At 37.2% G+C, this 27,118-nt stretch overlaps 1 protein-coding gene across 2 annotated transcripts in view; it reads right to left on the bottom strand.

The window, feature by feature from the left end:
* The window catches only part of SPAG17 (sperm associated antigen 17), a 112,486-nt gene that overhangs the window by 60,884 nt on the left and 24,484 nt on the right, over positions 1-27,118 (bottom strand). The window contains exons 5-15 of one of the 2 annotated variants that reach the window (XM_041124752.1): positions 23,245-23,452; positions 18,785-18,979; positions 12,084-12,265; positions 8,913-9,068; positions 8,126-8,207; positions 7,644-7,762; positions 6,567-6,704; positions 6,370-6,483; positions 4,762-4,912; positions 2,861-3,091; positions 392-486 (exon numbers count right to left, since the gene is read on the bottom strand). In XM_041124752.1, the coding sequence (XP_040980686.1) occupies positions 392-486; positions 2,861-3,091; positions 4,762-4,912; positions 6,370-6,483; positions 6,567-6,704; positions 7,644-7,762; positions 8,126-8,207; positions 8,913-9,068; positions 12,084-12,265; positions 18,785-18,979; positions 23,245-23,452 (1,671 nt within the window). The remainder of the gene's footprint in view (positions 1-391; positions 487-2,860; positions 3,092-4,761; positions 4,913-6,369; positions 6,484-6,566; positions 6,705-7,643; positions 7,763-8,125; positions 8,208-8,912; positions 9,069-12,083; positions 12,266-18,784; positions 18,980-23,244; positions 23,453-27,118) is intronic. The other variant, XM_030020378.1, reaches the window with a different exon arrangement.

The following is a 27,118-nucleotide window of genomic DNA, read 5'->3' as shown; positions in this document are numbered from 1 at the left end:
ATTTAAACATGCCCTATGAAGTAATTTTAAAATTGCTATATTTATCCAGGGCTGTATGGCAGACAGGTGTTTCTGAAGACGCCAAACTACACAGTTTATTAGCATAACACAGTTTGGCAATTTCTCTCAAATTCTCATGCTAGTATTTGGTCCCTTGGTATTCAGTGAAACCAGCACAGAATTGTCATTAGTAGCTTCACCAAGTCCCATCACCCTGGAATTCAAAGAAAGTGATTTCATAGCGCTTAAAAGTTATGGTGCTATTTGCCAAACATCACAAAATTAACATTTGCACGCAGCATTGCAAAGGAATCCCCAGTAACATGTCCTGCCATTGAACGGTATCTTCTGTTGTCTCATGCTATAGAGCACAGTTTATTCCATTCCTTACACTTGCCATATCAGAAATAAGATGATCTAATTCTTTGTTCAAAACAGGATCAGTCAGATCATCTCTTCCACCTTTGCCATTTGTTTCTGTATGTCCTGGAAATTGAAAGCAGAATTTTAAGAAGTGTTCCAGAGGTTTCATCCCTAAACACTAAGGTCAGAGTGATGCAATTTCCTTAGCCCCCCCGATGAGATTACCATCAAGTTGGAAGCTTCCTTTTATGATACCAGTCCTATAAATACATGATCAGGTCTGCTACATTTCTTTCCCAAAAGAGCACTTTAAAATCCAGGGACAAGAAGTGCCAGACTGCCAGACAGTTAAATAAATAAATTAAAAAAACCCACCAAAAACAAACAAACAAAAACCCCTCCACTTTATAAGACCTAATCAAATCATCCTCTTTATCTGTCCTATGCTGGTCTTGCATGGTCAAAACCATTAGAAATACTCTTAAGAAGTGTCCTCCAGATTCACACACAAAGAACCATTTTTCTGCATACTGAGAAGCAATAACAAGCATTCGTTTGCACAGATGACATAAAAAAAAGGCAGCAAAATCAATTGGTTTGATATTTTCACACATTTTTGAAAAATGCAAATTTTAAACTTTAAATTCATTGGATTTATAGAGTTCTATAAGCTACTGACAGAGTATGACTTCTCCTGAGGATCTGATCAGTCATTCCATTGTTACAATGGGCACCTGATATGAACAGGATCACATGGAAACTTTAACTTCTATATTTTCATGATTTTCTGAAATAATATCTTTTTAATAGAATCCTTTACGGCCTGAGTTAGGGCAGAGATCACTAATATTTGATCAAAATTCATGCGTACAAGAAAAATACTCTTCCTGGGAGAAAACATTCCAGAAAGTATTTGTTCATAAGTGGCTTGTAACCAGCTCAGCTTCCAGACAGATATCTTTAGTCTCTGCTTCTCTAGGAAATTGACCTGTTTACTGACTGCCTTTAGAAGATTTAAGAAATCTGAAAGCAAATGTTTTCTCTTCCTGGTATTTGCTTTTGTGCTACAAAAGTGCTGAAATGTTGGCAGCTATGTTTGTAACTGCAATATTTAGTATTGTGACGACTATAAAAGTAGAATAAACTAACAGCCAAAACAGGTTGCCAAAATTCAGGAGAGAGGCACATAAGCAGGATTCAATTTTGTCTGCTTCAACCTCCTAAGGAAAGGATCCCATCTAAGCTGATTGCCTGGACATCTATATTAGGAAAGCATGGGCAACATCACAAACCTAAAGGTATAGCCGCTTAAACTGACCTAATTTCTACTTTTCTTGCATCCCGGAAAAATAATCACTTGTTTTTAATGTTGCTTCTTGGCCAACACTGCTCCTTTAATCAGGCCAACAATTTTTCATTATGTTAGAATCTGCAGGAGAAAATGTAAAACTTCCAGAAAATTCACCCTGCATTGTCTACAAGAGGTCTTCATCTCTGTTCCTGCTCTCTAAAATGTTCCCATTCCAATGTGAATGAGATAGTTATAATGGCTCAAATGCCACATAGTAACCTGCTAAAGATACACTAATTGCACAGACTGGAAGAGAAGTAAGAGAAGCTGATGAAGTTGAGACATAGCTCAGACATTTTTTGACTTTAACTTGAGGGTTCTCACATATTTCTGGCCAAATACAGAGAGAGTCTAATGTGACTATGAAAACTGGATGTTTAAACTTCTACCTTACAACATCAGTTCTACCACATTAGCCTTATTCTGATTTATTTTCATTGGTCTCACTTTCTTCAACACCTAATAGATATGTTCCTCTTTCCCTGTTACTTCTGAGTTTGGGCTAAAATTTTGAATGTCAAAACTCTACACTGGATTAACCTGTATGTGAAAGAAGAGGAAAGCCTGGAAGAAAAAAAATGTAAAAGGAAAAGGTATGTATGCATGTGTAATTACAACATATAGCACACCTTTTTTTAATTTTCAACTTTTTATATCGCTTTCCAGAGTCCTCATGTGTAAGGTATATATTCTTTGCATTTTCTAATACTCATTCACTAGTAATCATCTAATTAACCTCGTACATCACTTTTGATTTCACTCTGTGGTTGCCACTGACTTTGCAAAGGGTGCCATCATAACTCACAAGAGCCTGTATTCAAAAAAGTATTTAAGCATGTCTTCAGTATTTTATGTCTATAAAACATATTTGATGTCATAAACAATAAAACAGTTTTCTAGTACATACTTTTCTACAGATATAAAGAGTTGCTTAAATAAACTATTAATGTTGTCACACAAAATCGCTACCTTTTGTCCTTATCTAGGATTCCTACACACATACTCGATGTACAGACTATACAATACTTGAAAATTCAGTGATTTGTACAAGGAAGAAAAATCACAGCCCTGCAATAGCATATGGTATGGTAAAATAAATAGTGGATTCAAATTCTTCAGGAGTAATGTAAACAGAGAGGTTTTTACCAGAGCCTCTTGGAGATTTCCCATTAAGCTTCTTTTCCATAAGGAAGAGTTGTCTCAGCTGTCTTGCAAACCTGGCTGGATTATCCCAAGGGATATAAGACACTTCAGAATCACCTCCAACCATAGATCCAGAGCTCTCCAGGAGACCAGAGTCACTCAGCCCAGTCAGCCTCAGGCTTTCAAAAGTAAACACTCTGAAGGCTCTTTCTACTTCAGCCCAACTCAGAAGTTCTATAAAAGAATTACAATCATTAACTGAAAATGTCCTTATGGCTCAGCAGAAGATAAATAGAAGACTATTTAAGTATATTGTTCTTGGCAACTCTGCAGAAGCCAACAACAATTTCCTTAACGGTATTGGATCAAATTATGTGAGCTACATTTTACACTGCATTCAAAGTTGAATGCTTCCAAATTGCAAAATGATATGCCTAACCATTAATCCATCTTAAATGAAGTGCTTCCTACAACTGAATACCTCCTGGCTCATTAACTTTATATAAATGATGTTGATTTTAAAACACTGAGTAGACCTTACCAAACCAGTTAACAACTAGTTATTTTCAGTTCATGAAAAGGCTTCCATTATCATGAACTTTTTTATTATCTGTAGCTCCTCAAACCAAGCATCAAATATTTTTTTCTCTTCAGACAAAGTTCTACACATAATTTACACAGAAGTATGCAAGGTGCAAAGGCAATAATAAATCCTATTTATGGTTGTATGCATTGGTGTCCATGTAACAATGATAACCAAGAGAAGGACTGAATTTTAAGACAGGTAGTTCAGTGCCCAAATCATACAAAGAGTATCTTCAGTTTGAAATGTTTTCTCTTCATGGTAGTTAAACACCCAAGCACGTCAAACATCTTGAAAATGTTGGATATATCATCTCCTTCTCAAATGAATCACCTTCTTGATAAAAGTGAAGACATTGCTAGCTAAGTTAACAGTTGGGAGAGTTTGGCAGTAAAGTATGGTCCAGTGAAGACCATCAAATTTGATACCCATCAACTGGAATGCTACAGCCCTACAGAATACCTTAATAGCTCAGTGTCCAAAATGAACATACCAACAACTAGAAACAATGCAGCGAGTGTAAATTAATCCAACACAAGGGACTTCAGGACTGAATAGCTGGGAAAGTACCTTCAAATCCTGTGCCTTATACGATGGCATAAATGTAACCAAAGGGATTTGGAAGTTTGTATTTCTTAGTAGACTAGAGTAAACTTTTGAAACTACCTAAGGGTATTTATGTAGTCTTTGGGATTGTTACACAGTGTACGTCATGGTGGCATGCACGCTCCAAGAAAAGGTAGCTGCAGAAGTGATTACGGTTGAAGAAGTGAACGTATTCTTGGTTTGATAAAGGGACTATTATAGAAGCCATTTCATTATTAACACCAAAAGCTTATACAGAATACATTCTGAAAGCCATTTATGGTCCAATAAAATTCTTCTACCTAAGATACATGTGCTCCTCCACCAAAAGGGTGTTGGTAATTAACCATACAGTTTACGTCAGCATCTCCTGAAATGCATTCTGTGTCCTAGGATCAAACCAGCAATTTGTACAAGTATTTTTTTTTTCTCTGATTCAGTAAGTGTTTGTATATTTGTCAATATAAATAAATAAATGAGTTCTAACATACTTCCAGCTCTTAGTCATGCCATATTTAATACTCATATAGCCTTTCCCATTAACCATGAAACCAAGGTCTAAAGTTAAGAACTTGTATAGTAGGCTAAGGTATAAGCAAGTATGTGAAAATGGGAAATTCAGCAAAGGTTTTAGGCAGCTGAAAAAACTTGTCCTGAAATTCCTGCTATTTAAGAGGATCATCAACCAGAAGAAAAAAAATTGGGGTTATATCAATGAAAAAGAAAATCACTTTACCACTGGTACAATAATGCATGAGCTCGTGAACTCTGGCCAAGTGTTTAGTGTTGTTTTCAGTTGAAGGAAGGGTGAAATGGATAAGTTCTGTAAGAGGCAGTTTATGCATCATTTCATGTTCAATCTTTTCTGGATTTAAGTTCTCCTGGACCTGGAACAAAAACCAAAGTATCACAGTTAAAGTAAACTTTCACACCAGTGGATTTCTAAAAATTACGTTTGAATAAAGAAGTCTTTTTATAGCAAAAGACATAAGCATGTGCTTAAGTCAGTTGGACATAAACTTAAATTTGAGCATGTGGTCACAGTGTTTTTGAATCATGGTGTCAGATGTTTCAGGCAGAAAAAATGAGATACATAAGAGAATAACTGACAGCATAACAACAGACACTTGTTAGAAGATATCTGCCTGTGCTAGCTAAACTCAAAAATTCTGGAATACAGAAATATGTACTGATCTATTCAGACAGGCAGCAGGTACCTTCCACATATCTTTCAGCTGGTCCATGCTACTTCTCATAGCAATGAAGCCTGTAAACTCATTGATCAGTCTGTGACAGCAGCATCCCTATATATTTAAGGATTTATCTTTTGAGACTTACTGGTATCTTTCAGCTTCACTCATTTTAGTATTATGTACTTGCAGTACCTTTTTCTTGGACCGTATCTTCCAAATCTTTTTCCTCTATCCACTCCTCAAACATTGTGCTATATCCTGAATTTCCTCTTCAGCAAGTACATCACATACATCAAGCATATGCCTGCTAAGAGCATCTCGCTCAATGATTACTCAAGTCCTGCCTTCTACTTGAATACCTCCAATGTGTCAAGCTCAATTTGTTACTGAATACTGTCTTAATCAATGGTTGTCAAAGTATTCCACAGACAATTTGTAATTCATGAAGCCAAGCCAGGCAGACATACCTCAGCTGTGAAATCTAGAACTGTATTATCACTTGTATTACCTTCAGAGTATTTTCAAAGTTTAACAGTAAAATTACACCTTGGCTTTGGAAAAAAATGAGAAATTCAGTGTTCTTTTGGTTCAGAAAGTCTGGGAACTGTTACTTCGCAATAATCCAAACCTTGCAGTCTCTGAACCTTTCTGCCTCTGTTAGAATTTGGCAATGTCTTGGTTATACACTATGCTCCAACTATTTAGCCATCCTGAATACACTTCTTGTGTTCACTAGCAATCTCTGTATCTTTTCTTACACTTCTCTACATCTTAGTATTTAATCTAAGCCTACATGCAAAATCACCATTATCAGGTTAGTAACTCATTTTCCACAGTTTCATCAGTGTTTGACTACAGTAAATCAACAAGTTCTGTAATATCTCTTATCTATGCCAAAGGCTAAACATTCTTATTAATAATGCAAACAGATCACTGAAATCAGTATCATGCTCTACGTTTGTGATGTGTGCTCTGTCAGTAGCAGTAACTCATTGCTGCTTCTTAAACACATTAGTGTGTCTATCTCAGTAGGAAAAATCTAGGCTATACTGTTCTGCTTTGTAAAAACACCACTCCATCCTTTCTAGTGCATTGAGTATTCACTGCCTGAGGACTTTTGAACTGTTTATATATGATAGGTAGCACTATACCTTCAGCAGGTGCAACCGCTGAGCCAGGGTATCATGGTAGTTAAATAAGAGAGGGTACTTGGGGGTGGCAGTCTTTTTTTCACTGTATTTAGGAGAAAAGTAGTCATATAGATTCTGTTAAAAAAGAAAGATGTATTAAACGCCAGTAATCAGATTTATTTTGTCATGTTAGGAAATGAACAAAAGACAACACAAACCTTTTTTTCACTCTCAGGAAGTGAAAGAGAAGGAAGGAGAGAGGCTATATGATCTGCAATGGTATGATGTAGCCCATCTGCCCGAGGCTCTGGTACCACCAGACTAGGTGGTGTAAGGTCTTCTTCACTTGCAATAACCTGGCAAACGTGATATATGTTAGCTTTCGTTACAGTGTGAATGCTGCTTAACTTCATGAAAACTACCAAGCAGATCTTCCTATAAGCTAAACAGACATCCATAAATTTTGTCAGGAAAGAAAACTGTGGTTTTTTTCCACAAGTAGTAAAAATGCAATTCTCCATGTTAGTTCCTGCCCCAAACAAAGATTATGGAAAACAGAATTCAATGTTTTCTCCTATTATTTACTTTTGGAAGGATGAGAAAAAAAAATATTTCCGACTTGAAATGTTAAGAATTGTTAATGAACACAGATAATTAAAAACTGATTGTGTATCAGGTGTTGGACCTTATTTTGAGTATTTTTGCCTGAGTCTATTTTCAGACCAAACTGGAAAAAGTAAAAAAAAAAAAAAAAAAAAAAAAAAGACTGTGCTGAAATTTTATTTCTAAAAGAAGGAGGATTTCCAAATCATACTGTGGGTCTCTGCTAACTCATAGATTGTGCCTGAACTCAACAGAAGTCAGATCTGTCTAGCACTAACATCATTATATACCACTTTTATGTTAGGCTTGCCCTAAGACCTTTGTACTGAGTAAAACAGTAGAAGTTCAGTGTCAAAAACATTGCTGCAGGACATAAAAACTTGTTTTTGACTTCACTAAGAAATTACAGCTTTTTCCTCATTCGATTATATTGGATCTGTAGTCTTGAAAAAATAATTTTGGAATAACACTGTATATACAGGGTAAGTGCACAATACGGAAGAAGACCAAAGATGTCACTTTTAAGTTGTGATTCCTTTGTAATGAACCTCCTTGGTCAGTGCCTCCATGCACAGTCTCTTATTTTAGGCTGAAACAGATGGATTTATTGATCTTTGATCAATTCATTATACCAGGTCTAAGCTGAATTAGTTTACGAATTATATTATGAATTATAAAGAGAATATTCCCACCTGTTCCAACATGCAGTTCAGCATTAAGGGTACAGAAAAGTATTCCTCAGGAATCTGACTCAGCAAGTCATTGTAATACCTCATGTCCACAGAAGCAGCTAAAAAAGCAGCTTCTTCCTCTGCTGTAATAAGAGATAAAACATTAAGATCGATGTCTTCAGAAATGCCTATTTATATTACCAAGCAGTTCAACCTTCAGACAGTTTTTCTTAAAAAAGACTAACAAAATACATTACCATAGAGCTCTTAAACCTGACTGTGACTAGGAACAGATAGAAAGAGTGTTTTTCTAAAGAACTTAGTTATCACCACTGCAGCTTCCAGAGACTTTCACAATGTATTCACCAAGAAACTACTCTCACAACATCAAATCATCTCTTCAGCTTACTGTGCAAATATTTCAAGGATTTGTGCTGTCAGATGAATGAACTGTATGAGAGAGTTAACAGCTACAGATGAGTGCTTTAATCCCTTAGACATACCCTGTGACAAAATTACTGTTGGCAGAATTTCTTCCGCTTGCCCTTTTTTCTTTGAAGCTGTAAGCTGTGATGCTGGTTGCACCTAAAGGAACAAAAAGAAAGGTAAAAACCCCTCAGAAACAGTAGAACAAATGAGGATTGCACAAATACATGGGAGAAATTATTTTCATTTAGCTTTAGTTACTTACCCTAGACTAGATGCTAAACTTTTAAATGGCTGGTATTAGGGGAGGGAAATCCCACCCAACTCTGAATGAAACAAGACAGTAAGAATGTAGTTTTATGAATGCTTTAAATGAGCATTCAGTAGTACTGCTACAGATGGAGTAAGCCCATTTTTTCCCCTGCTACTAATACATGTCCTAAAACGCCACTTTCTTCTGCCCACTTAAGCTTTTGCCTACCATGAACAAAATAAAGAAACTGATCTTGCATAGAACTAATAACTTTTTTTTGATAGTTCACATATGTGCAACAAGACATAGTAGCTCTGTGCAGGCATATTGATTTTGCAGACACAAGGTGTCATCAGAAACTATTTAAGGGATTTTTACACCTGTGATACTTTATGCCTGTATGATCCTTCAAATTTTCCTTTTTCTGTTTCCCCAATGCTTGGCAACTTTTTTCCATTTTTGAGGTTTTAAATGCTGAAGGCAAAAATCCCAATTTCCTTCACACAAAATTACACATGGAGTGATGGCCCAAGGTGAATTTTTGTGTGCAGAATTAAAGACAGGCAATTCTAGCCTATACTAGTTATTCTTTACAAGAGAAGGATCCTTGCCTCAGTTACAGATGGTTGTGTCGATTTGCTCTCTGATAATGCAGACACGTTAATAAACTTGGTGTTTTCCAAGTAGTTACAATGCTGTCTTCTCCAGTCCAGGCAGTCATACATTAAACAAGCAATGCTCTCAAACAGCGCAGTGCCAAATGCAAGCTGTGACAGAAAATCAGATACAAAGGATGAAGTTTGCATACAAAAGTGTCATGTAACTTAGCCACATGAGTTATTAGCTCTCTAACCAGCAGATCTACAACTGCTTAAAAATCTTCCAAGGGATTTTTTTCTCTACTAACTCAAAAGGTTTTATAGAGTTATTCTATGAAAACAAGGCCTCCTCATTTTTATTTGCCTAAACACTGCCACACCACAGTATGGACTGAGTATTGCCTAACTGCTTTAGTTGTTATAAAGTCTAACTTGCCTTAACAGTTCAAGGTCTCCTCTCTTGCAACTGAAATTTAGGTTATTTTTCTCAATGGGAAGGAATGGGAGAGGTAACTTAAAATAATTGTTTTATATCATATGTGCACGTTTCTACTGGTGGTCAACCTGCAGCATATATGCATGGTCAACCATTCTCCTGCCCTAAAAGGATAAAAAATAAAAACCCAACCAAGTAATCAATGTCATCTCGTATTATTTTCTTTCTTTCTGTTGCCCTTTTAAAACAAGGAAAGTCTCAAGAACTGAACTCTGAATTCCGTTGTTGTGCAAGCAATGGAATGTCAGCTTACTGCCCAAACGTCCAAAGGGAGAGCACTGTATCTGCAAAAGTCTGACAAGGAAAGAGTCAAGGTTCTTGAGGTGATGTACTATGGTTTTCACCGAAGCTTGGGAGAAATAAAAAGAATAATAGCAATTGCTATTTTAAATGTGAAATGTTTTTGTACAAATACCAAAACTCTATCCTGAGACCACATGCCACACTCAAGTTTTAGTGGCTTTAATGGATGTATTCTTCCTCAGTACGTCCTAGTCTTTGTGGAAAAGATGAAATTACTAAATTTTTTAGAGAATTTCTGTCAACAGCCCTTTTCTGAGTGATTCTTTCACTTTTGTGAAAGTAGGGGAAGTCTCTTGTATTGAGAAGTTTGCCTCTAAGTGGCTATCAACATTGGATGTCTCAACTTTAAGTTTCTTAAAATAAAACACAGTGAAGAAGCACAACTGTCATTAAGCACTAACTATATTAACTGACCCTTAAGAAGTATTAAGCATCTGCTTTCTTCAACTCAGACCCTCTTTATGGCATGTCAAAACAAGCACCCCAAATCACTGATCACTTATGGAATACGTCTCAGTTTTCATAACATTCAAAGACTAGAGGAGATAATTGGGAGAGAATTTCTATTTGTGAAAACAGAATTTTCAGAGTTAATATTCTTGCACCGTTGTTTTTCCAATTCAGTACTCTTCTGAAGAATGGGTTAGTATAAAAACCTTCCATTCATATATTACTTAAAAGACATCACTAGAGCACATGAAAATTTTAATTAAAATATTAGAGTGTTTTGAACGTGCAATCTTTTAAACAAAACAAGATTTTTTACAAAGCTACAAGTAACAAAACCTGGCACTACTCAGTGGGACATATGCAAAGTTTACTATAATTACAATTTTGTGATTCAATTTGCTTGCTCTCTCCTCTTCTCAGGACAGACACAGACACTTGTCAAAAGTTTTCTGCGTCTACAATTAGTTACTCTTGAACAAAGAAAAATATTTTTGAAAGTATGTTCCTTTCTGAAGATCTGAAATCTGAAAGTGGAGACTACTTGCTGTATGTAATACTCTATCATAATTTTCTATCGATGTCTAACAATTTGTCACAAGAGTTTTCCTTCTGTATATCTTGGACTTCAGAGATGCAGCAAGCTAGGACTCAAGAGACTCTCCAAGTCCACCAGAACACGCTTACTCTATCCACCTATGATTTCAGAACTTATATTCTTCCCATATGTTTCCTTAAAACTTACAAATATTCCTACTTCTCTAGAGCTCTGCTGAATCCTGAGATAGAGAAGAATGTGAAATTACAATTACAACCTGCTGGAACGCTTTCAGTGACAGATCATTTTTCTTTTATTTCAGCTATAATATATCTGCTCGCAGGATATTCACGAGTAGCAACAGTCCCCTATCAGATGTGATTATGGGGAAGGTATACAAGATAAACTTATTTCCCAAAATAGGCTTCATATTTTAAGATAAGATCAAGAGTATAATGACAAGTAACATTGTAAGTAGCAAGCCTACATGTTTCACCAATTGAGGCATTTTTAGTGAATGCCTTGGAAACCACTGTGGATTTAGCCAAACTCGGTTCTGATCCCTTCAAGATCAAGGGTACTTCCTAGTTCACCAGATTGTCTATATACAGGAAGTAGTGTACTATAAATAAGTGTTAGGAAGATGTAGTCTGACCTTTAACCCTAATAATATAGACCACAAATACAGCAGGTTAAATTATGGCACGTTGCTTTATTTTGCTTTAGCAGTTTATACTTTTTACTGCTGCCATTGTGGATTGAAAAATACTGGACCCTTTTACCTCACTATACTTGAGAACCTAGGCTGGAAAAATTTCTAATGGTTCACTTTCTCTTGCAGTGCCCAGTAATAGTCCTGACTCAGCAGGCTATAATGAGTAGTAAGCCAGAGCCATGTTTTGGCTTGGACAAAAAGAAGTGGTACTGGGTATGCTAAAACAACATCTTGTATCAAAAAGCATTCTTGCATTCATTTTAATTTGTTTTCATGTGACTGTTCTGAGATACAGTAAGTAGACCTGCTGTTATGAGGACAAAAATACAACTTTTGTGTTATTTGACATGGACATCTGACTCATTAAAGAGATCCAAATTGGGTCTATGTAAAGATGCTGAATAAATTTAATACCTCAAACTGTTTTAAAACTCTGCTGCTGTGACCTGCAATATTAAGAAACTGCAAGTCACGTATTTTTATTCAAAGGACTCCTTGTGAATACATGCTGAATAAACTTGTTGGATATGTAGGAAATTATTTTTGTTCAAGATTACAAATATACTAACTACGCTGGTTCTGCTTCATAGAAGACTAACCTAAAATTCCTGTCATTTCTAAATTGGTCTTAAATCTTACAAATGCCAAAGCATGCCATGCATTGTGAAAGCAGAATCTACTGACCAGCATTTCTCTGTCAGACCAATCAGGGGGAAAGGCACTCTCCTTAACTAGGTGATGAAGTCTGGCAACATCAAAGAGACATGATTCATGCTTTCCACTGTTCAGAACTGGCTCCAGGTATTTCCAAAATGTTTCCAGGTCTTTGATAGCTTCATCTTTCTTTCTTTTCTCTGCTTCTACAACTAAAATTTATAAGTATTAGATCAATCATCGTACAATGTCTCCCTTCTACACAAAGCACAAATCATATATTAGTCTTCTGTAAGAACTGTTAAAACATTCCCATCCTCAGAGTCTCAGCAAAAATCTGACACCCAACTTCAGAATCAAAAAACTCCAGGAAGACAAAGCCTCAGTAAAACATGGTAGCTCTTTCAGAAAAAATAAAAAATAAAAACAAAACCACACCCCTACCTCCCCCCACCGAACTAAACTGCAGCAGTGAATGTTTGAAACCTAGGAAATATAAAAATCCCAGGTTGCACTTTTCCAAAGCTGCCAGCACATACCTTGGCAAACCTGTTCTTTAAGTATAGGGTAAGCAAGCCTTATTATCACAATTTTATTGGTGTGGAAATTGGGGCAAAAGGAGATTAAGGTACAGTATGACTGTGAAAAGTGAGCGTAGAAGTTGTATGGTTTCCATTTTTACTTCATAGTAATGATTGATTTTCAAAGATGCTCTAGCTACAGTGGAAAAAAAAAAGTTCTCTCTTAATGCCAACCTTACAATCACACTCTGGAATCTAAGATCAAACATACTTTTTATAGCCTAATTTAAGAGACGTAAGGACACTAAACCTGCAGTGACTTGCTTTCATTTGGACTTATGGGTGCTCAGCACTTCTAAAACCTAAGTATGAAGGCCAAATACCTCACTTGTGTAATTCCAGTGGCCTGACGGGTTTAAAACAACACAACTCAGCGAGGCTGTGGACTCTTAAAAAAATGCTGATCTCCTTACGGTTTTCCAAGTTATATATGCCTCCTGTAGCAGCCGTCAGAAATGATTGCCAGTTAACTTATAAAATGGTTTTATCGTGATTGAGAAGATATGTCTCATTAAGTGACTCTAGAAACTGGGTAGAAGACCTGGGAATTCTCTGCCAAAAGATTCTGTAGGTATAAGACATTCTCGTGAGTTCAAGGAGAGACTGAACAAGAACTTAGAAAACAAACAAACTAAATCCCTTGAGGTTTACTAAAAAGACAAAACACCATCAGGATCAGGAAAATCCGCTGACTTAATAACTGGTGGCTAGGTGATATATGCGTTGAAAAGTTTCATACATGCTTTACCTATCACTCTTTTCCTTCCATTTCTTTCCTTTAGTCTTCCTTGGCATTAGTTGATGAGCACTTCTGGAGACAGATCACTGGCCTAAATGGTCTCTTGATCTTAAACTGTTCTATGCTCCTAGCAGCTCATCTCAGTCATGGGACCACCCTTTCTCTTTGTTTTTCATCTGCTCATGAAAGATATCCTTTAACTCAGGACAATACCTCACCTGTGGCAACGTTCCCCCAACAAACTTGGCTTTGAAAGCATAACTCGGCAGTGTAACAGCATCTAGGGCTGCTCAGTCAATGGATTAATCTCTTTGCCTTTTTGAATGAAAGGTGAACGACACCGTGCTAATAATGTTGTAGCTAGACATTCCTGTTTTACAATAGAAGAATAATAACATTTTACTAACTCTGCCCCATAGTTTAATAATAAAAAACACACAAAAATGTGTATGACACTTAGGCTTCCCCTTTCACAGAAACATCACGGCTTGCCAGGATCAATCATTAGATGCTCTGCCCTTGACTACTGCCTCCCCTCTTCATTCTTTTGCCTGCAATCCCAAGACTTTTCTTTCCTCAAGTACATTTTCTATGTAAACCCTCTCAGAATGAATTAAAGTTTTCATGAGTAACCCCAAAAGAAGGTGCAGGAGCTGGGAGAAACTGTCAATACAGAAGAGATTTAGCATAACCCCGCAGAAGAACTGAATTACCTTGAAGTCTTCAGTAATAGAAATGAGACAGTACCCAGCAGTACACTGCATGATTTTGGAAAAACACCAACAAAAAAATCTGTTATCATCATATAACAGTGGAAGAAAAGCATCTAGTATATACTAATATATTGCATAGCAATTTTGAACGACCACTGTGAAAACAGAAATCCTAGAATCACTAGGATGTGTCAAATCACACGTTTCTAGCAGAAATGAAGAAAAATGAATTCCATTTTTTCAGGCTGAAAGATTGGTCCAAGTTCTCTCATTCGCTCTCAGAAAAGCTGAATTAGTAGTAGCACAGCTACTAGAGTGATTAGAAGAACAGAAAACTAACCATATGAAAGGGTACTAACAGTGCTTGACTTGGTAACTTCACAAAATGAAAGCCATTAGGGGATGCAAACACCTGAGAAAGAAAAGAACAAGAAAAAGCTGTGGTCCCTAATCCATGATTCATGTGTATTCGTGCTAAGAACAACAGAAACACTGTAACATAATTGCATTTACAGGTTAATGTCTTCCCATCTAAAAGTGTCTTCCTACATTATTGAAATGATCAACCATGATCTATTTTGTAAGTCATTCAACTACAAAATACTTGAGTTAATACCTGCTCCAAGGCACAATTAACTATACCTGTATCACTGCTGACAGATGTTTGTCTTAATATAACCTTAAAAGCCTCAAAGACTCAGTAATATTCCTACACAGCCTACTTCAGCACTTCACTAACCTCACCTGTGGAAAGTTTCTTCCTGCTACATTGTATTTTCTCTCCTGCAATCTAAACTCTTCTTTTTCTGTCCTAGCCTTTTACAAACTTGAAAACTTCTATCATTTCTCTGGTACATCATTCAGCCTCTCTTGTTAAACTTAAGGATAGCAATTCCATTTTTTAACTTGTAGGTAAAATTTTATAGATCCCTAATAATTTTTCTGATTGGCACACATTTCTTAGAAGGTCTTACCTCACTGTTGATTTGCATGATAAGATTACTTCAGGTATTTTTTAGGACATATTCTCATTTATAATCTGGAGATGGTATTTGTTTTTTAGTGGCATAGTGATATTGCTGACTTATATTCATTCGTGATGTCAGCATGACAGCTTATCTTTCAAACCTGTCATCTAGCTGTGTGTTTCCTAGCCTTTATTTGTACATTTAGTTATTCTTGCATAATCATACTATATTGTCCATATTAAACAGAATAGTCTTTTTTCCAGACTATTATTCATTATTCTGTCAAGAATATTTTGCATTTGAATCACAGTCCCTTATTCCAATACCCACAACAATACCAAATAATACCAGACCCAGCACAAATTCCCTTGAGTCCACTCCATGCATCCTTCTATTTGATAATAAACCTTTAACAGTTACTTTACAGAGGCCAAGATTTTTGAATGAGACTGCACCTACTATATATTTATTTTCATCTATACCTACCTTGCTCAGTGTGGGTCATGTGAAATAGCCTTATTAAAATCCAGATATACAACACAGACTACTCCTCTGCTCAGGAGGCCAGTGCTTCGTTTTGTAAGGAACTTAAATTTGTCTGACATGATTTGTTCTTGAACAGCATACACTAGCTGTTACTCATCTCCTCATTTTTCTTTTAAGTGGTTATAAATTATTTGCTCCAGTACTTTTCCAGAAACAGAAATTAAGCAGATTACAGTGCCTTGGCTCTTTGTGTTCCTCTTCCTCACAGCTCTTTTTCCACTCTCTCACTTGCTCTTTATGAGTGCTCAAATAGAAATAAGAATGGCAGGCAAATCTTTAAATAGACTGTAATTTAAGTTAATCCGAATCAGCTGATCTGAAAAGTTCTCTACCTTATCTAAGTAGCACTCAGTTATTTTACCTATTCTCCTACAATTTGAAGCTGAATCTTCCTGCTACCAGCGTTAATTGTGGTTAGTTATAACTATCACCTGTCTGCAGTGGTATTTGTAGTGAAAACAGATTAACTCCCCCACAGCACACATGACAAGAAGTAGTACAAAAAGCCCCCTCAAAGCATTAACCACTGCCAGCCTTCCCAGGATCACCTCCTGACAGTGCTGCCTCTCTGCTGAGCAGCAGACAAACATTTTCCTTGGTCCTCCTCCTGCATCCCATTTTGTATCCTAGCATTTCTGATTTTGTGCCACTAGGCTCATAATAAACATATACTCTCATTCCTAGTGACCTGACCTATTTCTAATACTTAAATGCTTTCTTATATCTGAGGTCCACAAAGAATGCATGGTATGGCCAAGCTGTTTTCTTACTATGCAACCTATCCTTTATTAGTAATGAGGAAAACTTGCGTTACTACCTATAACACCACTTACACAAGATACTATCATCTATATTTACATTTTTTCCCCCCTTTAAAAAGTTTCCTCACAAATTTTACTTAATAATTATCTAAGTTTACTAAAGTCTTCCTGCTATTATACATACAAGACAAAGAAAAGTTAATATAACTTTGGAAGTATTTGGGGAAACCTGCCCCTGCCCCCTCACCCCCAGCAGGTGTTGTAAATAAAATGAAAATAAACAAACCCATGCTTTCTGCTCTCTGCACTTTCAACTATTTTCTAGCAAGACATTACCTTTAAATTTTACAAGTTCTAACAAAACTGTAAGAAGCTGGAAATTATGTTTTCCTCTCATTCTTTTCCCAAAGATAAGATTGCTCATCAAAGTCAAACATGACATTACTTCTTTGAGTCCATCAATTGGTGCTGTGATTGCCTAAGTCTTAAAAGGCTAAATCTACATGACTCATGTTAGCTCACCTTGACACCTTTGGGGACAGGTTCCCTAGTGCCAGCACAATCTAACCTGTAACATTTGCCATGAGGCAATATGAGCATCTCATCTGGTCAACACGAACGGGAAGGAAGGAATAGCACACTGAAATAATTCAGCCTTGACAACACTCATAGGTAAATGGTTTGTCTTCATCAGTGGTCAGAATGGCAGTGAGTCACACCATCCCATCTCATGTCCTTCAGCACTCCAACATAACCAACCCTCACAACCCTCTCTCCTGCCCAACATGTACAGGGCACCATTCCTCTCATTTACTGGGTTGTTCATGCCATCTCTCAACAGTGTCAGAATGCATCATAAGGGATTTCCCAGCACCACAGAGAACATCGCAGAAAGTCAATATGCACAACTGGAAGCATAACTATTAGTCACAAAACACATGTATGAAAAATTATAGCTACTAACTCAGTTTTCTCCCTTATACTTATTTAACACTAGACTTTGACTTAGATTTAAAATAATTCAGGTCAGAAGGGACCTCAATCTCCTGCTCAAAGCATGGTCAACAGGAAATTCAGACACCAGGCTCAGGGCTTTATCCAGCTCAGTCTTGAAAACCTCTAAAGACAGAGATGCCACAACCTCTACAGGCAACCTGTTGCAATGCTTGACTGCCTTTGGGGTAATTTCCCCCCATCCCCTTATATCTTGCCAGATTCTTCTGTTCCAATTACAGAATCACAGAATGGTTGATGTTGAAAGGGACCTCTGGGGGTCATCTGGTCCAACCCCACTGCTCAAGCAGGGTCACCTAGAGCCAGCCATTTCTGAAGACAGGAGTGACACTTGCTTTCCTCTAGTCCTCAGGTACCTTTTCCAATTGCCATGATTGTTCAAAAGCTATTGAGAGTGGCCTCGCAGTGGCATCACAGCCAGCTCCCTCAGTATTTGTGAGTGCATCCCAGCAGGTCCCATGGACTTACATATGTCCAGTTTGCTTAAGTATTCCCTGACCTGATCCTCTTCCACCAAGGGTAGTGGTGGAATTCCTTGCTCCAGGCTTTCCCTTTGTCTCTGGGGCCTGGGATTTCCAAAGGCTGTTCGTGATCACAACTGCTTTTTCTTCTTCTATGTACCTCAACGAAAAGTCTTGCCTTGTGTTCTTAGTAACCTTCTCAGAGGTGTTAGAAGGATGCTATTAGGTGCTCCGTAAGCCTTCTCTTCTCCAGATCAAGCAAGCCAAGGTCCTTCAGCCACTCCTCAGAGGGTGGCTGTCTGCTGGACTCAATCAAGTTTCTGAGTATCTTTCTTGTACTGTAGAGCCCAGAACTCTGTTCTCATGAGAGCCAAGCAACAGGGAATGACCGCTTCCCTTGATCTACTGGCTATGTTACCACAGCTCAGTATGGTTAGCCTTCATTGATGACTCATATTTAGCTTGCTGTTCACCAGGATCCCAGTTCAAGAGAGGTGTTACAGCCTGAGGACACCTGAGTACAATTACAGGTTGTCACTCTGTGGCATATTCTTCTCCGGCTGGGGCCACAGTCCCAAAATAGCCAACTGTGCACTTCCCTTGAAATTACCAAATAAGCCAAGTTTACTTAGCAACACACCTTCCTGGCTAACGATTCATAGAAGTACACATTTGATAAAATGATGTTCTTCGGTGGCTGCAACCACCGCCTGCTTAGTCAGTCCCTCTTTCTACTGTCCAGCTGAGGCAAGTTTTTGCACTGGCAAACCATTTTGTTTGGTGACCAAACAATGGCAGTACCATTTTTGCACTGGCAAACACAGCTGCTCACAGGTAGTATGCACAAACACAAGGCAGGGAGAGGGAGAAAAACACAGCAGGAAGAGTTTTACTTGGATATAAAATAGTCTGCTTTCTACACAAATTTTGTTCTTATGACCAGATTACCTTCAGGTGAAAGTAAAGATTCTCCCTGAAGTTTAGTTTCTTCCAAGTATGTCTGCAATGGCTTATAATTCTCAGAAGAAATTCTAATTACACTTGAAATGTTAATCCCAAGCTCGGACATCACAGGCAACAGCTGAGGGTTGTGGAAATCCAAAATTATAAAGTAATGATGGGCACCATCATCTGGTTCATCATCTGTTCAAAACACAACAAAACTACATTAGAGCAAGGACATTCAACAGCTTAACAAAATCCATTTTTTCTTGACTATATAGGGATAATGCAAATTAAGGTCAGAGAAAAAATTCTTTTATAACCTCATTGGGATAATTACATATAAGTTTCAAAATATTATGTGCATTAGACTGAAGTCTTCTGTAGCAAACCACCTAGAACTCAGCAGGAAGAATAGAAGTCAGAAGTAATAATTGTTTGGAGAAGCACCAGGAGAAAAACTGGAGAAGCTGATTATAACCAGAATGCTAGCTGTAGCAGCATTTCTGTAATTGCTTCTCGAGGAATTTAGTGTCAGGACATACTCACATGCTCTAATGGTAGTTTAAACTATCCTATTTCATCCTGCATAAAGCTGACCACGGAGCACACACAGAGTAAGTTACTGCATCTTAGATAACAGATTACATGAGCTGTAATAATTCTGAAGGATTAGCTGCAGGTATGAGCTGACTCACTGCTGACTGCTCCCTGCCCAACAGTTTCATGTTTGCTAGATGGACTCCCTGTCAAAATCCTCATCAGTTGGTAATACCAGCTCACACTAGTCCTTTCAGATGGCAAAGGGCACATCCAAATTCATCCTAAAGTGCAGATGAGGAGTTTTATTGTGTGCCTGCTCTGTTTGGGCTTACTAATTCTGTAGAAATATGCATAGTAACCTTTCAGTACCAAAGCAAAAGGTTAAGCATTATGTAAGTAAAAATGAGCCCTTTAGAAGCTTGACTCTAGTCTAAGTTAATTGCGCAGATTCCCTTTATGGCCCATGGAGAAATACAGGTATTCAGACAGGTATCAGGTGATTTAGTTCATCCAGCATGGTTATTTATCCTAAGACAACAGAAACTGCCTGCTGAAGCTCCTGTATTTCTCCATTGACTATGGACACATACAATTAGTGCAGACTATCCTGCACTAACAAAATCCCCACAGTTTTATGTTCTATTTAGCATTAAGATTCTTTCTTATGCCTACTAACACAACACACTTAAAAGTCCTTTAGCCACTCCTCAGGTCACGGAACTCATTCATCCAAGAGAGAAAAAAAGGGCAGAAAAAAAGGTAGCTTGGCACTGACATCTGCCTGGAGCAGCAGGTTGCCAACATGGTTGTCTCTCCTCTTCTTGTAACATTAGGTAAACACGAAAGAACTTAGGAATTTGAAGAGAGACTGACTGAGGAAGCAGCCACCACAGTCCAGTACATACATTGCATAAAGCAAAATCAAAACCAGAAGAAAACTAGTCCATTATATCACTGCTAGTACTGAAACCGAACTACATATTTTGATGCCTCAGTTACTGCAGGAAGAAAAAGCATGAGCACATACAATTACTGAGCATTAATGATTTCTAACAAAAAAGACAGATGTCTCTGCATAGTGACTTACAGAGATCCAAAAACTCCAATGCATACATGCTGAAGACTGCCTGCCATTCAACAGTCATGCTAATTATCATAAGTTGATAATAATCAGTCAGTTCTAATAATCAGTGACTAGTTCATACTCAAATGATGAAAGACATCAATGCAAGTAATCTCAAGATTACTCAAAAGCAGAAATATTCAATTGCAGAAAGGTGATAATGTGATAGGGATGAATGATAAAATGACTGTTAGCTACCAGAAACAGATACAGATTGTCTTTGAGTTCAAGTCATGGTCTTATATAAGCAATAGCTCAGACTACTGTCGAGTAGAAATTGTGGCATTTTTCTCTTTTGGGTTTTTTTTTGCTTGATACAGCTATATTAAAACAAATATAAACAGAGGAGGTTTAGATTGGATATCAGGAAAAATTTATTCAGCAAAAGGGTTGTCAAGCATTGGAACAGGCTGCCCAGGGAAGTAGTTGAGTCACCATCCCTGGGGGTATTTAAAAGACGTGTAGATGTGGCACTTAGGGACATGGTTTAGTGGTGGACTTGGCAGTGTTAGGATAATGGTTGGATTTGATCATCTTAAAGGTCTTTTCCAACCTAAATGATTCTATTAAGAGTGGCCAAGAGTGCTGAAAAACATTTTCACTGTATCAACTTTAAGGATCATCCAAGGTTCTTCATGTCTTCTGCTCAGACTCTTGTAAAATATAGAATATGCATGAAGATTTTTAAAGTAAAGTACAACATTCTTGCTAGAAAAGTTTAGTAGATCTACATTTCTTGAAACTGAGAAATGGAGCTGGCACCACTTTGTCCCAAGACACAAAACAAAGCTTTAGCATCAGGTTCTTGAGAACCTTAATTGCCATGTTCTCGAGGAAAAACAGAAAATCCTGGCACAGTTGTTTCACCACACTTAATGTTCATTTAGAATGGTCTCCAGAAGTTTTGGCAATACTTGACTCAGTTTTCTCTTGGTATGCACTTCTAGGTGGAACTGTCAGGAAGAATGAAGAAACAATGACCTCTCTATAAAACAACAGTTATGTTTTTCCTGTAGCCGCGAGTGAAGGGTTTGAGAGGTGGTTCTTCTCAGGGCTATAGGTTCCTCCTCACTGTCTTCCTCAGCACAACTAAAGGAAGTAGCAAGGTCAGAACACCTTTTCCATTGTTAGGTAGATCCTTATTGTCTTCAGAGTGGAAATCAATCCATTGAATACAATTTTTTTTGTATGAGTCACAATCAATTTGTATATTATTAAGCCCAACTGTGTGGATGGACAACGAATGAGGTGAATTGTTCAGAATGGCTTCAGCTCAGTACAGTCATGACTGTAAAATTAAATACAGCACATGTGACCAAGCACAAAATACCTCAACGACTTCTCCTTTGAGGCAATCTGCAACTATTGCTATTTTGTAAATATCTTTGGGACTAATGAGACAAATCCCAGTGAATAAAATCATAGTTTAACAGCAGTGCTAGTAGTTCATAATATAAAGGTACTAAGCATACTAAACAAGGAGAGTTTTCATGGCTGTTACTTTTTGGAGGCAATTTGTATTTTCCTTACTTTGTCTTCTCATTAACTGTGACTAACAAGGCAGCAAACCATAGATATCTTATACAGGTACCTGATGTTTTCCACCCATCCGTCAGGGCAGTAGGGAGCAAAAATTTTGGAGTTGGTAAAGTTGTTTCTGTAGGGCCTAGTGGAAGCATGTTAGTACCCACCCAAAGCCACTCTGTACTGCACGTTCTGTACCAATTCTAGTAAGATGGCATAAGTTCTCTACATGACTTCAGCTTGGATTCTTAAACGCATGAATGTTTCTTTGAACACTTCTCCTTTCATGCCCTGAAAAACCTTAAAATCATCAAAAGAATGTTATAGCCAAGCCTTATCTGAAAAAATGAGGAGCTATGTACACATAGCTACCGTTCTGTTCTTGCGTAGTTTCGTCAGCTTTGTTAAGATTCAGACTTGCTCTAAACACCTGGACCGATGCTTTTTGGTGTTTGAAGAGTGCCACTGATCTTGAATGAGATGCAGATGAAGGTCTGATGAAAGAGAGAGGAAAGCCTGCAGCAGTTCAACTAGGGAATAGCAGGTACACATAATGCAACCAAAAATCAGCAAGTGCTTCTGCAGCAGCAGAGATCCTGTTTATGCTGATGCAGCTCAAACATATTATGGTCCAAATTAAATATAACTGTGATCTAATGAGGAGAGCTATGCATTTTCTCTGATATTTTTTGTTCTAGTGAAATTTGTAACCATGGGTGCTATGTATTACGAATAAAGATTTTCTCGGCACTAGTTCGTATATTATTCTTTACCTCGTATAGCTCATTTCTGCAGTAGGTTTCTTCAGGTCTCAGTTCTATCCAGATGTTTTTACAGCAAATGAAATCACATTGCCCTTTGTACAGAACCTGGCTTCATCCCCAGACAATGGTAGACAGCTCTGTCATACTTTATAAATACAAGGAGAAAGCCACCTTTGGATACTGACACAAATGCATTTAGTTATTCCAAAATCTTTCTGTAAGAAAGGTTTTCTGTAGGATTTGTTTAGCCACTTTCTTTTAGTCTTACACATGCTAAAACATTTTGATGTCAACATGCTACATATACCTCATCTGTATTTTATTTCTTAGACTGCACAATCTATCCTAATACTGAGCAGAACACAGTGCCCTCTTCAAATGAAAAGTGACAATGCTTTAATATTGCCACATAGATCTTGACTTTTCAACATAGAACAAAACAAAGCACTCAGAAGCTAGGTTCCAAGATTTCTAGCAAGTTTATCAGGAATATATCTACATTTTTTACATACCAATGTATTTGTCTTCCTCTTCTACTACTCCTCGTCGCTTCAATTGGGTGTCCTTTTTAACAGTGACTGGTGCTAGAGGGCCTATGTCTGTCTTTTTTCCTTTTCTTTCTTTCTCAGCTGTCTTGGCGCTAGGGAGGTTCTCCTTCTTGCCAGGAGGTTTAGTTTTCTCTTTCCCTCCATCTTTTTCCTTCTGTTGCTCCTCTTCTGCCTGACAAGATGAAAAAACTAAGTTCTTATCATAGCCTTTCTGCAGAACAAAGGGCGGACTGCTGTAAAATATTAGTGATTCAAATTTTTTATTTGCATACTTTTCCCTCTCAGCCAGTATAATGTTGATGTCTTGAACACTCTGCTTTATCCTTCTCAAACACACCATTCAGTTTATTATAGTCTTACTAAATCATAGTGTTAAGACTTCACATTAAAAAGGAACTGTGAGAAGTAGGTAGACATTATACCTACAAAACTAATGAAATGCATTCTGGTAAAAAAGACGAGTAAAGAATCACTGTGCTTTGGTTACTGCCACTACAGCACTTGCATCAGCCAGAAACCTTCCCTTGGACTAAAGGGAAATAAGACAAAAATTCAATTTCTGTTAAGTCTTTAGCACCTCTGTTAACACTCTTGAGTATGGTGTAAAATGGTACCAGCAGTATTTTTCTTTGATGTAAATATCTGTCTACTATAAACCAGAACCAAGAGTCTTGTGCTCATTTCACACAGGATATTACTCAGCCATTCTCATTATTTTCAAACAAAACCACCTACATTAAGTTCTGCTCAGCAATTTAAGAGTAAAGAATGAAAAAAGATTTTGTAAGTATCCCAAAGCCTCACGCTATAAATCCAGAAAGCTCAGAGCCAGTCTAAAATTAAAATAATCCAAAATATATTAAGGTAAAGCAAGTTGCTATAAGAGCAAGAAAGCTTCCACCTTATTTCTACCCAGCAGCAGTACTATGCATTAACTATGCAAGAATGACATTTAAGGATTGTAATGCTAAATTAAATACAATAAAATGATATTAACTTAACTTACTGTTACCATCCTGGTGGTGTCACTTTAAAGGCTATTAAAGCAATGAGAAAAGCTCTCCATGCAAATGAGATAGGGCAGTTGACTCTACACAGTTGCTTTCCCTAAATCCAGCTGGAAAAGCAGACTTTCCAGCTGTAGAAGTTGTGATTAGTTCAAATTCAAAACCAAAGCAGAAAATCTTTTCCTGCTTTTCCCTTCTTTACACATTCCCTTTCTGTAAAATTTAGGAATGCTTTCAAGAGATTCTTGAAACTATTTGTGCTGTGAAATGGGGGATCTCAATGCTTTCATTATTTTCTTTCAAATTTATTCCACTTTGGACATTTCAAACCAAAGTTTTTGATAGTACTACTTTGAATTCTAAGCTGATGAACACATCAAAACAGATGATACAATCATCAGGCTACAAAGTTCACAATCAGCTTTATCTATTGCATCTGCATCATTTTATGTAATTAATCTCAAATAAGCAGAGACATTCCTGAACTTGCCAAGATTCCAACAAAGAACACTAGCTGACCTTAATATCTCAGGAAGTTAAAGCCTCTCCTTTCTAGGACTCTTTCCTTTTCCTCTCAATGTCATATTTCTCCTTCTGTATAAGGTGCGGTGTTTTGTGGAGTTTCTAATCTTCTATTAGCTTTACATTCTGTAATTTTGTTATTTTAAGCTTCATATCACAGAATCTTACTACCTCAAACAGTTTTCTAATTGAGACACTTCGTCTCTTCTGCATACTAATTTAAACGCATACTCCTGTCAATTTATGACAAGCTTCTGCTCCTAATGAAGTACAGAAATTTCGTAATGGTTTATTTTTGTTTATTCACTTGCTGTTTTTCTTCTGCCATTCCATTCTATTAACTGTCCATTGTTTTTTAGAATAGACACCAGTTATGTTGGCTTTCTGAGAACTGTAAAATCTGATTTCAACCCCCGAGTTGTTGGCAATGGAACATGTGCTGTACAACCTAGTTGGAAAGGATTAAAAATTTTATGGCAGACAATTTAGAGCTAGAATTCTAAATTTAAAGCCAGTTTCTGCCCATTCTGTACTACAGAGCATCCTCATAGCCAGGAGCCCTCCAAATTCTTGACTCTGTTTTTGTCCTTCAACTGCTGCTCTCATGTTTGCCTGTCACGCTTTGATATAGATATAATCCAGAGGAGGTGACAACTTTGTCCAGATTGCTTGGCTAAAACAAAGAAGAAATTGTAAGTTCCAGAGATTCTTCAACCTTCAATACCGACTATCCTCAGATTCTCCAGGGAAATAAAATTATTTTTACAGGAGTAATCTTGCCAAATCAAAGCTAAAGGCTCCCTTTTAATATTGAAGTGCCTAATCTTTAAACTTCAAATTCTTGTTTTACAGTTTACTTATCAGCATTGACTGATACCTAAGAGTAAAGCCATTTTTTCTCCATTCACTATAAAAAAATCTGTTCTATAGCTTCACCCTCTCAATTTCTCTTCAGATTGAAAACGTGTTGGTTTTTTTCCTCAGATTCTTCATTTATTTTTATCTTATATTATCATTTGCTAACCAATTTTGCAATTGTCTTCTATCGGAACAGGACACAACTTTAATTTATCACCTAGCATTTCATGTTCTTGTACTTGTGTGCTATACTTCATCCACCAATTATTCCCACAAATAGAATTATCGATAAAGAGACTTACAGACTTTTCAACTACACAAAATCCATGAAACCATTTTCTTCTTGCATCTTTTACATGCATAGACTGCTTAAGTCTCCACGTCATCACATTTTACATTATAGTTTTTGATCAATTAACAGGGTAAACTATTGCAGCAATTACATGACTTTCTGATAATGGTCTTCAGCTGCGTGAACACTTGCTGGAAAAGGACTATAGCAAAGATCAATTGTTCAGTAAGCTGTTGATATGTACATCTGACAATTTTTTTTTAAATTACAGATGTTAAAAAGCAATTAAAAGGTCAGATCTGACTGTGATTCTGTGCAAGCTTTGTGAAATTCCTCCTGGAACACGTAAGCAATCTGTCTGAGGCAATCTTGGAGCTAGTAGTGACCATCTTGAGAATATGTGGAAGCGAGTTTTGGGAACACTGGGAAATGTGGTACCCAATTCTGAGAAGCAGACTTCAAGATATGAACTATTTGGAAAGAGTTCAGAGGAAAGGAACAAGCATAATCAAAAACTAGAAACCATGACACATATTTGGGTTTGTTTAGTTAAATATGTAATAGATTTCTGCAGAATGGAGGGTAAGAACTGTTGTCCCTATACACAATGAGAAGTGAAGCAGTAATGGGTTTAAATCAGAGCGGGGTTGGTAAGGTTACAAACCTTTTCCAAATGGGTACATTGCAGAGATAGTTGAGCAGTAATACTGATTGCTGTAGAAAAGCAAAAGCATAGCAGTGGAAGGTTTTAAGAAGAGGTTCAACAAACCTCTGCCAGGAATAGTTAATGTAAATTTTATCCTGCCTTAGTGCTGGAGGATGGAACAGATAACTTCTCCAAATTTCCTCCAGAGAGGCGATTCATGATAGTAACTTCTTCATAGTGCTGCTCTGCATCTAACTTTGATACCTTTCAAGTAATAAACTCTCCTACCTTTACTTCAGCAGAGATACGCTCAGATGAAGCCAGTTCCTAGCTCTATTTTCTATTGGTCCTAAGACTCAGCTAAGACATTACTACTTCTCACTCTAGCAAAGAGCTCTGCCACAATATTTTTTCTTTTCTTTTTTTCCCTTGTCTCACCTGCATTTGAGTAATTGCAAGCTTCTTCCCCAAAATCTAATTAAGTTAAAAGGATAAATGTCTATTTACATTTCT

The sequence above is a fragment of the Aquila chrysaetos genome, chromosome 7, assembly GCF_900496995.4.
Source record: "Aquila chrysaetos chrysaetos chromosome 7, bAquChr1.4, whole genome shotgun sequence".
NCBI lineage: Eukaryota > Metazoa > Chordata > Aves > Accipitriformes > Accipitridae > Aquila > Aquila chrysaetos.
This window is presented reverse-complemented; position numbering and strand designations above follow the sequence as displayed.